Genomic DNA, 13,975 nt, shown 5'->3' on the forward strand with positions numbered 1-13,975 from the left:
CTCTCTGTTTCTCTTTGCTTTACCCCACCTTCTTTCACTTTGTTTTTTTCTTGTTACCAGTTTCACGTTTATAAGTCATTGCCTTGTGTGTAGCCCTCTCTTAGTCCCCCCCCCCCCCCCCCCCCCCCCCCTCTCTCTTTTATTTTCTTACACCTTTGCCCCACTTCCTTTACTTGTTTCCAGGTCTTGTTGCCATTTTCCACATCTCACTCTTTGCTTCCTTTCTCTCTTCTCTCCAGTAGAGAGTAATCTTGTTTGTTTGATCAGAATCTTTTGAGGGTGTCTTTTCTATGGCTTGGCTTATTCTTCTTCTTCTTTTAGCAGTTTCTTCTCCAGCAACAGCTGATGAAGGTAAGCCTTTATAATTTTTTCTTCTCCTTCCTCCATGTTTGTTTGAGAAGTTCATGTAAAAGGATTTGGCAACTAAGCCTCTGTTCATGAGTTCTTCAAATGCTTTGTAATGGTGGCTCACAATGTCTAGATGTTCTTCTGTCCTTTTTTCAGTCATTTTAGTGCTAGAAATTTGATGAACATGTACTGATCAAGTAACTTAAAAAGAGTCAAAACAAATCTTAGAAGATGTGGTATGTCTGTCTTGGACCTTTTTCCATTTTATTTTGGGTTATTTTACCTGGGGAATTTAGTAGGTTGAAAGCATTAAATTAGAGAATAACTGAGGACAGAAGGGAAGTTGGGGGGTGTTAAAGATATGGGAAGAAAAAATATATAGGCCCTACACGTCAGCTAATCAACACATAACTGATAACTCTCCTGGAAAAGTAAGGTATAACCGGTATGTGAGGGGAGGGCTCTCCATTATTTTATTGCGGGCCAGAGATTTTCTCTTTGCATTGTGGAGGCCAGCTTTCATACTAGGGGATTTCAGGAATATTTGCCCCTCACTTTGTACATATTTTCTACAACTACATTCTTTGTTGAATATAGATACAAGGGACAGGAAACGAAAACCCACGACAAAGGTAGCGCCAAATTCCAGTATTGTCTTCCAGCTAAAGCCTAGAGATCATTTCATTCTAGACCTTTATATTTTTCAAGAAAAATAAAATCTTGGGTTTCGTCTTGGTAGCGAAAACAGTCAAAAGTTTAGCGGATCTAGGCACTTTTTCATAGATATTAGAACATGGTGTTGGCATTGGAATAGGGAACATACCATGCTCCATCATCTTTAGTTTTTTTTAATCTTTATTATGTAGTTAGCAAGCACCCATGTTATACATTTTTATCTGAGGAAAGATCAGATAGATATGTCTCTTTGTTGGAATTCTAGTGAGCACGAGGAGTTGGTTTTGTGGTAAAGGACATATATATTATGACAAAAGAATAGTTGGTAAAAAAAAAAAAATCAGAAAATAAAAATTAATCTCTCCTCAAGGTTAAGGTCCAAGGTTTGAATTTCCTCTAAAACATGCATTGATAATGATAAGACCAACTGCATCAGGAAGATGCATTGCTATGCAAAAGATTTGATGAAATATACATGCAACAATTGTAAATGTTGAAACAACAATTAGCTGCCAAATCAATGTACTAATGGAAATGTGTAGCAGTAATTCTTTTAGCTTAATGTTGTTGCAGATCCCTATATTGGTGTGAATATAGGAACAGACCTATCAGACATGCCGCACCCAACTCAAGTAGTTGCTCTTCTTAAAGCCCAGCAAATCCGACATGTTAGGCTATACAATGCTGACAAAGGCATGCTAGTTGCTCTTGCAAACTCTGGCATTCGAGTTATGGTCTCTATCCCCAATGAGCAACTCCTTGGCATTGGCCAATCGAATTCCACTGCAGCTAATTGGGTCTCCCGGAACATTGTAGCACATTATCCTGCAACCAACATAACAGCAATTTGTGTAGGTTCTGAGGTTTTGACTACTCTTCCTAATGCAGCACCACTCCTTGTGAATGCCATTAAGTTCGTTCACTCAGCCCTTGTGGCCTCCAATTTGGACAACCAAATCAAAGTTTCAACACCTCTTTCGTCCTCCATAATCCTTGATTCTTTCCCACCTTCTCAAGCCTTCTTCAATCGCTCCTGGAATCAAGTTTTGGTCCCTATGCTCAATTTCTTGCAGTCTTCAGGCTCATTTCTCATGCTTAATATATACCCTTACTATGACTATATGCAATCAAATGGTGTGATTCCACTAGACTATGCACTTTTCAAGCCTCTCCCTCCAAACAAGGAAGCTGTCGATGCTAACACACTTGTCCACTACTCGAATGTCTTTGATGCTATGGTTGATGCTACATACTTCGCCATGGCTTTTCTAAACTTCACCAACATTCCTGTTATAGTTACTGAAACTGGCTGGCCATCAAAAGGTGATTCCAATGAGCCAGATGCAACAATAGAGAATGCCAACACTTACAACAGCAACTTGATCCGCCATGTGCTAAACAAAACTGGAACTCCTAAGCGCCCTGGAATTGCTATTAGTACTTACATCTATGAGCTCTATAATGAGGACATGAAACCAGGGCCAATCTCAGAGAAGAATTGGGGATTGTTTGATGCAAATGGTGACCCTGTTTATATATTACGCTTGACCGGGTCAGGATCGTTGTTGGCCAATGATACTACTAACCAAACTTACTGTACTGTGAAGGAGGGTGCGGATCCAAAGATGTTGCAGGCTGCTCTAGATTGGGCTTGCGGACCTGGCAAAGTGGATTGCTCACCATTGTTGCAAGGAAAACCATGCTATGAGCCAGACAATGTGATTGCACATGCAACTTATGCATTTGACACTTACTATCACAGGATGGGGAAGACTTCTGATGCATGTGACTTCAATGGGGTTGCAGATATTACAACTACAGATCCAAGTAAGATGGCATGTTGTGTCTGCTATATTAATGTAACCTTCTTTTCTAGATTGAAAGCTTACATTGGAAGAAAACTAATTCCAATTTACGTATTGGTGCAGGCCATGGTTCTTGTATTTTTCCAGGAAGGTAAATATTTTACCGGTTTGGGTTAGAGTTTTTACTCATTGCATAAGATGAATATGTATCCCTCTTCATCAACTAACAGTGAAAAACTCATTTGATTTTTTGTTGATGTATGCTGCAGCCTTGGCAGGAATGGGACCATGGTAAATATTACAGCGCCATCCATGAATTCTACAAGTTCTGGTTCACCTGGTCGAAACTTCTATGGCAGTGGAAGTTTGACTAGCATTTTAGTGCTAATCAAAGTGATGCTCTGGAGTGTCATTTTCTTGTAGGCTTGGTGGTTGGTATATTTTGGGATCTTTTGCAAATTTATTCAAGCAAGTTTTGAGAGTAGAGAAGTTGGTCACAGGGAGTTTTTTCCCTTATTTTGGAGATGGTGACCTTGGTTGGGTTTGTAGGAAGAGTTGGCCTATTCAATTGTGTACAAAGTAAGGTGGAGCAGCCACAGACCTTTGCTTAGATCTCATTAAATCCTTTATTCTTTGCAGATTGGATTTGCATGTTATTATCAAAATCAGTCTTATTACATCAATTACCTTTTGATTTTTTTTTTTTTTCCTTTTATACATATGAAGAGTCAGAATGACATAACAAAGCAACCATCTTCCATCTTATAATCCTTATTCTCCTTTATAAGATTTACTGGTGATAGGAGTATGTGCATTACATAGAGCATATTTCTAACTTTTTTCTTATAATTAAATAAGGTCAATGCCAAAGCTTGAATAAGACTCATTAAAGGATTTACTCAAAATTTAATCTATATTACCACTATAGAGCAATATTATTTTGTACTTAATAATTTAATAAGACCAATATTGTGATTAGCAATATAAGTTTGTGAATCGCATAAAGTATATTTCCATAGTTTATTTCTCCCTATAATTAAATAAGGCCAAAGCCAAAGGAAGTTGATTCAAAAGTTCATTAGAAAGACAAAATCTATGATGTGCAAATCTCTTTGCTTTCTTATAAAAAAAGAGAAAAAGAAGAAGAAAGAAGAGACAGAGAGAGCTAAATCTGAATTTTATATATCAAACCTTCCCCTCCTAAGTGCCATAAATCATCAAAACAAACCAAACTTTAACAAGGTATGATGCTTGAAAACACTCTTGAATTATTTAAAGAAATTTAAATAAATTCTTTTTCTTTTTCTTACTCTCAATTAAATTTTTTATTTTTAATTTGAATCAAATAAACATTTATCATTAGTTAAAATATTAATTATTATTTTATACTTACGTAACCTTAACGTGAAGAATGAAAATATTATGTAGTTATATCATTATATTACATTAATATATCATTTTATTATCAATTAGAATATATCAGTACCGCATAACATATAATTACAAATGATATTTTGATCAACAATAGTTAATCAATTATTTGATTTAAAATAAAAATATAAGATATTGATTGAATATAATAAAATAAAATAAATTTAATTTTTTAAAAATACTATATTATTTAAGAAGAAAATATTAAGCACCCACTCTCATTCTCAAACATAATAAAAAAATTAGCTTTAAAATCTTGACCATCCAAAATCCGATCTAAAACGGGTTGAACTCACGGGTTTGGGCGGATGATCCAAACCCTAGGACCAGTCTTGAATCAACACATATCTATCCGGTAAACCCTAACTTTGCTTTCTTTTATCGTCTGAACTCTATAAATCACCCCATCCTAAACCAGCCGAATCCAACCAAAATCCCCTTCCCAAACCCAATCTTTTCTCTCAGACATTACTCTCTCAATAGCATCTCTCTATGATCCTCTGTGTTCTTATAAAACATAACATTAGGAGGATACGAAAAGATGCAATATCAAAGGTACTTCTGGACATGCAGTTTCCATACTTCATTTGTTCTTTCAATGGATTCTTGCTTTTTCTCGTAGGTTCCACAGTTGTTCAAATCTGGGTTTTGTGTATTTTCTGCTTCTTTGCTCAATGATGATTGATATTTGCTTTAACCACACTGAAAACAGAGATCTTGGAGTTGGGGTTTTTAAAGTTATATTCTCTTTGGATTAAGGCGAAGGAAAATTTTGCTATGCTTTTAGTGTTTGGTTTTTGCTTGATGATTCTGTTTTCTAGGAGTTGAGGTTAAGTCCTCTTCTTTTAGATTATGGAAGAAAGCTTTGTCAAGCACTTGAAGTTTTGGCTTTTTTGTTCGCCTTAAACTTTAGAGAGGAAACGTACCTTCTTCTTGGTCTCTAATGTGGAAAAATTTGGCCTTTCAACTGAGAGCAATTAATCCCCTTGTTTTTCTTATGGGTTTTTCTTTTCTTGATATCTTTTAAGTGAAAAAATGTTTATTCTTTTAATTTTTAACATGGGTTCTTTTTTTTTTTTTCATTTGTCTTCTTTCTCATTTCTTTGAAGTGATTTTTCTTTAAAGAAATATTCATTTGGGTTCTTTGTTTCTGACTTGTTTTTAGTGATTTTTTTTGTTTAATGTTTTGGGCTGTTTTGTGTGAGGGTTCAATGATTGATTTGCTTTAACCAGACTGTAAAAGAACTGGGAAAATCTTACATAAATGTTTCAATTCTTTCAGGGATTAGAGGTTTTTCTCCGGCATTTGCAGTATAAGGGTATTTTTACTTTTTTCCTTTGGCTTAGATCTTTGAGAGTTTGGCCTTCCAAATACTGTCTTTTAATGGAATTCAGCATTTAATTTGGAGAAATTGGGATATGATGACAGCTTAATTGCTGGATAGTATCTGAGGCGCAAGCTTTGAAGATTCATCTTTTTGCACGTCAGTCTGATCCCAAATTTCCTCAATACCAACATTTTTCTAAAAAATAAAATAGTAGTAAATAAGAATACTTGGGTTTTTTTAAAAGGAAAATTTGTAAGGTATTTATTTATATAAAGCTGCGAGTTACAAGTTACAAAACTCATATAGTGGGTAAAACAAATCACTCCATTTGCATATTTTGAGCAGTGAGGATGATAACATGGACCCCTCGGATTGAAAACTATGAACAACTCTGAGCATGTAAAAATGGATTGAGAAATAAGTCAATGTGGCTTTGGTGCAGGGGCAGGAGTAGGGGCAGAGGCAGAGGATAAGCTGGATAACAACTTCTCTGCCAGCACTTGATTTGCTGCATCTGATGGATGGAATGCATCCCAAAATACATAGTCGTTGCGTTCATTGCACAATTTTGAGTTTGGCAAGCATAAACCCCCAATGCTTGTATCAACGTTGCAGCATGATGTATTAGAAATCTTAAAACCTGAAAAATGAAGGAGAGACAGAGAGAGGGATTGAATTAGTTTCATAACAATTAACGAGTACTGGAAGAAAGGCAAGCTCCATAGAGTCATTTGAAGGACAATGGTCAAAGAATAGGATAAAAGAGGATATACCATAGGTTGAGGGGTTGTCGATCAAGTCAAGAACTGCTGGATATGTATCTGCAAAAATCATCTGTGCATTCGGGACGCGTCTGTTTATAGAATTTATCAGGTATTGCACTTTGGAGTTGAATTCCGACACCCATTCATTCACTCTCGTTAAGCATTGGCCTGTTTTCGATTTCACTCTCTGAGAAGGAATGCAGCCTAATGGCCCAAGGCCATGGTACAAAACCTTTCGCGCCCCAAGCTGGTAAAGCCTCTGTCATTCAGCAGACAAGTTTATCAAAACTAGGAACTTGTTGGTAAAGAAAAAGATCTGGAAAACAAATAAAACTTTGAAATATCCTAGTCCTTAATTGAAGATTTTAGATAAAAGTGGGTGAGAAAGAGATCTTATACCAAAAGTTGTTGCTCTAAAGTTGAAGTCAAAAGTTCAACAAATTCATCATGTGTATACTGCTGCCCATCTGGTAGAAAAGGCTGCAAGAAATTGTTTACATAGTCATTACTGCCTGCAAAATGCAAAAGAAAATCTAGGTTTATTAACGCTGGAAATAAGGAAGAACATTATAAACAGGAGGAGATATACTATGATTGGCATCCATTTCACTAGTGTTTTCCCCTCTTAGGATGAAGTTTATTTGGTTTTCAAAAGCATGAAATTTGCTTTAAATGGTTAGTGATGCGCAATTATTTTGGCAAAAGGAAGCATACCAATTCCAATGAAGTACATGGCCTCATTGCAAAGCTTATTTGCAGCCTCTTCACCTATTTTAGCCCTGATGTTTTCCTTTGTCTTTTTAAAGTAATCTATCTGATCGTCAAATGTTAATCTCTGAATCTGCAATACAAAGATTAATAAACAGAACAACATTAATTCTAAACACGAATAGATCTACATCAATGTAAATGCTATGAGTGGAATAAAAAATTTCAATGGAGATTACAAAATATAGCCCTGTGTCATTGAGAATTCCCGCTCCACCAGAGGCATAATTAACACCTTTAAGAATTGCGTCATCATTTTGTAACAAGGAAAGATAAGGTGGTGGTGGTGAAATCCCAAGCTTTTCAGCTACAAATTCCACAAAATCAACTAGGAAATAAGTCATTAATCTTAAGTAGTTTAGCAGAAGAGCTAATTTCCATTCTAAAATGTCCCATGGAATTCAGAAACTAAGTCAAATATAAACTCATATAGTTAGAATTGATACATATGATATCCCCAATGGTTCTTCCGTTTGTGAATCTTCCGGTAGCCTGCTTGCCAGTATAATCAATCCCGTACCAGGGATAATCAGACCTTGCTAGAGAATACTGCAGATGGTTGTTGTTTCCAACTTCTGCCAATGAATCCCCAAAAACAAATGTGACCGAAGATGTAGTTGCAGCTGAAGCCAAGGTTCCTAAAACCAAAACAATTGTTGCTCGAAAAACCAGCCATTGCTTTGCCATCTTACTCCTTTTGAGTCTGACTGGACTAGCAGACAGTGGCATGGATTTATAGCAAGCCTGTAGGCAATCTGTCACCTTTTTAGTCATGCCCATTTCTACAAGTTTGAACATAGTAGGTGATTAATTTCAACCCCTGGAAAATACTAAGGGTGCAAATTAGGTTCCCTAGCTTCTCAATATGATAAAGGTTGATTGTGTAAGTTTTAGAGGTTATTGGTCACTGTATCTAGCAGTTGGCCAACTCACTGAATTAAGTCATGACAGATACAGTTAGTTTTGTTAGGTTTTGCGATTGCTGGAACAATGGAATTTGCCCACTCAGACTGGACAGTTAAATGAACATTTAAGAAAAGCAAGCGTATGTTTTTCTTCATTTACTTGCTCAACTTGTTGATTAATTAGTGCTTAATGGGTTTAAGTAAGAGAAGCCGCCCTGCCTTGCCTGCCAAGAATGCACATGGACAAGGAACTAAATAATTTCGATACTTCCAAAAAATAAGAGGGCATATGTCTAATTTCTGTTGATCAAGAAAAAAAATGTTATACACCAAAGCATTTTCTATCTCTTTTCTATTTTCTAGTCTTCTTCTCAAATCAATGTCAGACAATGCTAAAGAATAGGTGAATAACAATGAATGACAATGCATAGCACCACTTCACATCGATCCTACTGCATCAGTCACAAAAGAATACATCATGCACCATATATGGATCAACCATGCCCTTTAACATCCAGGGAAAACAAAAATATTTGGCATGATAAACACAGAATTGACTAACCACCTCAATCAATATAAAAAGACCAACTCTTCCAGATCTAACTAAATCTAAACTATCATGACTCAGTTTATCAGTTATTCAGCAATGTCTGATATTCTTGCCATATAGTAATTTCTTTTTTGATGGGAAAAGCTTTAGTATTTCCACTAACTATATCCAGTTAATTTCTCCATATAGATGTTAAAAGCTTCAGTGTTCCCATCTTATAAATGTCTTGCAACAAGCATGTTAATCCTGAAAATGATCATAGCTGAACTTAGCAATAGAAGCATAGAAATTAGAAAGGCAAAAGAGTAGAATGATTGAAAGGGGGTCCTCCAAAGCTCAGGTAGGAGCACCAATTTAAAAATAAAGTACTAAATTCCTGGAGTGTGTTGAAAAATTTAGCCTCCCAAGTACAGCAACAAAGAACAAAAATAGTTTCATCTTTATTACCAACTCAAGCATAATAAAGGAAGTGTAGCAAATGCTTCATCCTTATTACCAACTCAAGAATAATAAAGGAAGTATAGCAAATGCTAACAGCTGAAGTATAGCAGAATATTGACCACACCCACCAAAATAAACAACAGACTAAGCATGAAAATGTAAAGAAATCAGGGAAAGAGATGCAAAAGAGACCTGTGAAAATGCAAAGTGAGTTGACCACACCCATCAAAATAAGTAACAACCTAGGCATGAAAATGTAAAGAAATCAGGGAAAGAGAAGCAAAACAGACCTGTGAAAATGCAAAATGAGTTGAACACACCCATCAAAATAAGCAACAGGCTAAGCATGTAAATCTAAAGAAATTAAGGGAAAGAGATTCAAATAAGACATGTGAAAATGCAAATGAAGTGACCACACCCATCAAAATAAACAACTAAGTATGAAAGTGTGAAGAAATCAGGGAAATAGATGCAAAAGAGACCTGTGAAAATGCAAAATGACTCGACCATATCACTTCAAAACAAACAACAAACTAAGCATGAACATGTAAAGAAATCAGAGAAAGAGGAAGAAAATAGGAAAAAAAATAAGAAAAAAATTTGGACCATTTCTCGATTTGTGCGTGTCATCCTTGCGCAGGGGCCATGCTAATCTTCTCTGTATCGTTCCAATTTTATCGGATGTCCCCGAAGGGACACGCTGCACGTCTTGCTTTGTGCTATATAAAAGCTTTCAGTCTTGTATGAACTAACAATGTGGGAGTTCTGGTTGGGTTTCAACTCAATGCTGAACTAGTTCACGTCATCTTGACTAAGCCCATGTGAAACCCGAAAATGTGGATGAGAATTTAAAAAATTCCTACAATGTCCCATAGTCACATCCAGATAAAGTTGAAAAAATGAAATGACAGCTCCATTCTCGGTTCGTGTACTTTGTTTGGAGGTATTTTATCTCTTTTAACTTTCATTAATAATTTCACTAGATTTATTATAATTTGAAATGGACAGGACAATATTATCAGGTAAACATTAAATATTTAAATTTTTTTTACTTTTTTTATCCTCTCACGTCGATGACACTCGCTTCCAATTGATCACCCTGCGATCAGATTTGACCTCAAAATGTCAAATTCGATTAGATCTCTCCAAAGAGAGCATGATATCAACGGTCTTTAGGGGAGCACGAGATTGACGCTCCTCAAGGAGTGCTGGGCTCCCCTAGGGAGCATGAGTCTTGCACTCCCTTGATCTGGGCTGGGCTCCCTAGATTCGGCGTTTCCCAAATCCGTGCTCTTCCAGGACAGCTCGATTTGGCGGGGTTGGCTGAATCTGGCCCTCCCTAACCAAATCCAACCTTGTGGTGATCGACGACCTACGAGAGTTAAGGTAGAGGAAAATTTTGTTTTGAATAGGTACAAAAATTTAAAAATAAAATTATAATTTTTATAATTAATAAAAAATAAAATTATTCAAAAAATATTATCAGATTATCAAATTAACGAAAATATTAATAATTGATTAACAGTTAAATTTATGTATTCGATAAAAGATATTTTTTTAAAATAAATTGTTTATTTTAAATATTAATAAATTTATGTAAAATTATAATTAAAAATTAACAAAGTCAAAATATTTTATCCAAAACAAAATCTTGTCCTTCTCTTATTTTTGAGGATTTGGCGATGAGTGATGACACAGCTAGTCTGCTATTAAAGTATTAACTCATCAAGGAGTTATTATTTGCTGCTCAATAAATGTTCTAGTCCAACCTTTATGTACTTGTTTTTTAGACTCATTGTTCATTACTTCTTTTTGCTTGCATTGTACTTGGTGTAACAGTATTATGTATCCAGCTTAGTATTTGCCTTCTTAATTTGAAAAGAAAATTGAGGTTTGATAAATTCTTATTATTTGAAAAGTTTATGGTGAAAAAATATTTTTTTCTCAAATTGTAATTTAAGTTGAAATTATTATTATTATTATTATGAGAAAAATTTTGTATTGGACAAGGTGAATAAGATGGACACACACATACATATATATATATATATATATATATATATATATATATATATATCTAAAAAAGAGATTTTTAATGATCCAAAACAAAATCAAGCTAATGCAATTGTATCATAATCTAGTAGAATCTGATTGATTTAATCTATAATATGAATAATTGCCACCATTATTTTAAGTTTGAAAACTAAGTCTGGAAAGTGACCAAAATAATGTGTCTCAATAAAATATCAATAGTTTGGTTTGAAGTGACACATGAATAAGATGAAAAGTCTTTTGAGTAACATAATGACACACAAAATAGCAATCAATCTCAAGATGATTCATATGCTCACAAAGGACATCGTTGCGAGTAATTCCAATAACACTTTAATTATCACAATGAAAGATAGTGACAAAAGAATTGATGATGTCCATATCCTTTAGGTATCGATAAAGTCAAAGAAACTCTAAACCAACATACAAAAGAGCATGATATTTTGATTCTATATCAGAGCAAGCACTAACTGTTTATATTCTTGCTTCACCAAGAGATGAGAGAATTGTCATCAGAATACCTAGATAGAATAAGAAAAGAATGAGCAGAGAAATGAAGTCCACGAAAGAGTGTCCCTTTAACATAGTAGAGAAAACAAAAAACAATTGAAAAAAAAAAAAAAAGGTAAATGAGGAGCAACCATGAATTGACTAACTAAAATGAAAAACATAAGCAATACTAGATCTAGTCACTATGAGATAGACCAAACTCCCAACAAATTAGCGATATAAAGTAGGATCAAGAAGAGGAGTACTATCCATCGGATGAAGTTCAACATTAGGATAAGTTAATGTTTTCGTATGACTCTTTCTTGCTAAAATTTATGTTTATTCCTAAATTTATGAACGATATAAATTATGTTTATTGCTCATGTGAGATTACAATAGCAAAAAATGATGATAATCACGGAAATGATTTGGAGTTTCAGTTACTCGAATAGAACGACAAAGGTACTTAAAATTAATTGCAAAATATAAGTAAAGGCTACGTGCAAGTACACACAATTGCAACAAGTAATATAGTGATAAGTTAAATTTGTTGATCCCTTGAAGAGTTGGTTTACTAATTATGAACATTAAAACACCAAATTTTGAAAAATAATTAAAAAGTGATCTAATTAACTAATTACACAATTGCCTAACTTAATTGAATCGCTATATGTGTATAGGAAACAACTAAATTAAGTTCTTTAATCCTAGGTTTTAAAAATTAACTTTATGTGGCAACTAGGCATATGTCTACCCTAATTGCAAATCGAAATTAGGTGAAGTGCTGAACATCAAAGTTGTAACTCCTCTTAGATTTTCATAGGTCCAAGAATCGTGTCGATCGAAGTTTTGTAGCTCAATATATGCTTCGATTCCTGTAGCATGGTCTGAGGTCAACTTAAACAAAAGTGCATAGTCTTTTGCAAATTGGACTTCCAAGTTGATTTGTACCTTCACCAACATATAGCACAATAACAAGACTTAAATACATGAAAATAAACTCAAATTACATAATTAAACTACTAGAGTATGCATAAAGTAAATACTTAGACAAATGGAAAAAAACAAGACCTAAATTAATTAAAAACAATAGGACTTTAGTCATTTTTAAGCTAAAAAAGAATGTAAGATAACTCTATAAAATAGAGTTATCAGTTGGGAACAAGTACAAACAATTAGATTAGATTCTACAAGAATAGAAGCAAGAGCAGGGCCAAGAATACAAGTAAATTCATCAGAACTAGTTGTAATAGAACTAGAAAATAACTAAAAAAATATTGGAATTTTTTTTAATAGAAGGGCTTATTATTAAGTATATATATCATCTAGTCAAAATTTTGTATTTTTCAACTATTTTTTTGTTTTATTTAGTCCTAAACACGTTATTTTTATTCAATTTAGTCTCTGTTATATTTTTATTTAATTTAATCCCTACGACATAGCTCAGATTTTTTTAAAATTTTTTTTATCTATCATTTCAGCTTTGCTACGTTATCATGTTAGTACAACATGGCATTACCATGTTATTATTCAGTGTCACGTGGCATTACCACGTCATTTATCAAAGTGACATGGCATTTCCACATCAACTTTAATGTTAGTGCTGATGTCATCACCTCTAATGACAAATATTGACAACATAAGGGGGAGGGATTAAATTGTTTCAATTTTTAAAATTGACAAACTAAATTTACCATATTTTGAATACATGGATTGAATTGATGAAAATACATGAATACAGAGACTATTTGCATACTTTAACTATATTGAAAACACCCACCAAAATAAGCGACAGGTCAAGCATGAAAACGTAAAAAAAAAATTAGGAACTTAAAACAAAAAGAAAATTTAGACCATTTCTTGATTTATGCATGTCATCCTTACGAAAATGCCATACCAATCTTCTTTGAATTAGTCCAAATTTATCGAATGTCCCCTAAGGGACGCTATTCTCCTGCTACTTTATGCTATATAAAAGCTTTCAGGATACGTTTGGTTTGTGAAATAAATAGAAATGAAATAGAATAATATTATGTAAAAATATAATAAGGTGAGAATAAAATAGAATAGTTATTACTTAGTTTAGTACGACAAATGGAATAAGACATGAATAATTATTATGACTTATTATAGTGTTTAGTTGATAACAACAACTTTGGAATAAAAAGGGAATAGAAAATAAAAAAACAAAAACACCCTTTATTATTTATATGACTATTTATTTTTATTAGATTTTTTAAATATTAATAATATAGAATTTAAGAAAAATATTAATAACTAATAATTTAAATATTAATATTTTTTTTATAATTTAATCATTAATATTTGAAAATATTAATATTTTATTTAATTTAAAAATATTATTATGATTAATTTTTATTTTATTTTATTTTTTAAGAATATTAATAATTGATAATTT

At 33.6% G+C, this 13,975-nt stretch overlaps 2 protein-coding genes, 1 long non-coding RNA gene and 3 other non-coding genes across 6 annotated transcripts; 3 read left to right on the forward strand and 3 right to left on the reverse strand.

The window, feature by feature from the left end:
• The first annotated feature begins 131 nt into the window (after positions 1–131).
• On the forward strand, positions 132–3,511 carry LOC18601840 (O-Glycosyl hydrolases family 17 protein). Its single transcript, XM_018120445.2, has 4 exons — positions 132–351; positions 1,597–2,850; positions 2,952–2,979; positions 3,098–3,511. The coding sequence occupies exons 1-4, from the start codon at positions 291–293 to the stop codon at positions 3,249–3,251; spliced, it is 1,497 nt and encodes a 498-aa protein (XP_017975934.1). The 5' UTR covers positions 132–290; the 3' UTR covers positions 3,252–3,511.
• A 1,114-nt stretch (positions 3,512–4,625) lies between these two features.
• LOC108661809 (uncharacterized) lies at positions 4,626–6,501 on the forward strand. Its single transcript, XR_001927690.2, has 3 exons — positions 4,626–4,814; positions 5,542–5,578; positions 6,030–6,501. It is a non-coding gene; the product is annotated as an uncharacterized LOC108661809 (long non-coding RNA).
• On the forward strand, positions 5,671–5,760 carry LOC148763227 (small nucleolar RNA Z122). The gene has a single exon (XR_016026074.1). It is a non-coding gene; the product is annotated as a small nucleolar RNA Z122 (small nucleolar RNA).
• On the reverse strand, positions 5,877–9,765 carry LOC18601841 (SGNH hydrolase-type esterase superfamily protein). Its single transcript, XM_018120241.2, has 7 exons — positions 9,622–9,765; positions 7,566–7,901; positions 7,299–7,426; positions 7,066–7,192; positions 6,751–6,863; positions 6,361–6,610; positions 5,877–6,227 (listed from the first exon to the last, which is right to left on the reverse strand). The coding sequence occupies exons 2-7, from the start codon at positions 7,897–7,899 to the stop codon at positions 6,010–6,012; spliced, it is 1,170 nt and encodes a 389-aa protein (XP_017975730.1). The 5' UTR covers positions 7,900–7,901; positions 9,622–9,765; the 3' UTR covers positions 5,877–6,009.
• Positions 9,610–9,712, reverse strand: LOC148763228 (U6 spliceosomal RNA). Its single transcript, XR_016026111.1, has one exon. It is a non-coding gene; the product is annotated as a U6 spliceosomal RNA (small nuclear RNA).
• A 3,633-nt stretch (positions 9,766–13,398) lies between the features above and the next one.
• On the reverse strand, positions 13,399–13,501 carry LOC148763229 (U6 spliceosomal RNA). The gene has a single exon (XR_016026133.1). It is a non-coding gene; the product is annotated as a U6 spliceosomal RNA (small nuclear RNA).
• Positions 13,502–13,975: the final 474 nt, after the last annotated feature.

This window comes from Theobroma cacao, chromosome 4 (genome assembly GCF_053813885.1).
Source record: "Theobroma cacao isolate CCN51 chromosome 4, ASM5381388v1, whole genome shotgun sequence".
NCBI classification, from domain to species: Eukaryota; Viridiplantae; Streptophyta; class Magnoliopsida; order Malvales; family Malvaceae; genus Theobroma; species Theobroma cacao.

Excerpts from the sequence above, each read along its gene's own strand:
- LOC18601840 (XM_018120445.2), top strand. The coding sequence starts at position 291 with ATGGCTTGGCTTATTCTTCTTCTTCTTTTAGCAGTTTCTTCTCCAGCA. Across the intron at positions 352-1,596 it reads TCCAGCAACAGCTGATGAAG|ATCCCTATATTGGTGTGAAT; the intron begins GTAAGCCTTTAT and ends ATGTTGTTGCAG. Across the intron at positions 2,980-3,097 it reads TCTTGTATTTTTCCAGGAAG|CCTTGGCAGGAATGGGACCA; the intron begins GTAAATATTTTA and ends TGTATGCTGCAG.
- LOC18601841 (XM_018120241.2), bottom strand. The coding sequence starts at position 7,899 with ATGGGCATGACTAAAAAGGTGACAGATTGCCTACAGGCTTGCTATAAA. Across the intron at positions 7,427-7,565 it reads AACCATTGGGGATATCATAT|CTGAAAAGCTTGGGATTTCA; the intron begins GTATCAATTCTA and ends TGGAATTTGTAG. Across the intron at positions 6,864-7,065 it reads CATGTACTTCATTGGAATTG|GCAGTAATGACTATGTAAAC; the intron begins GTATGCTTCCTT and ends TGCATTTTGCAG.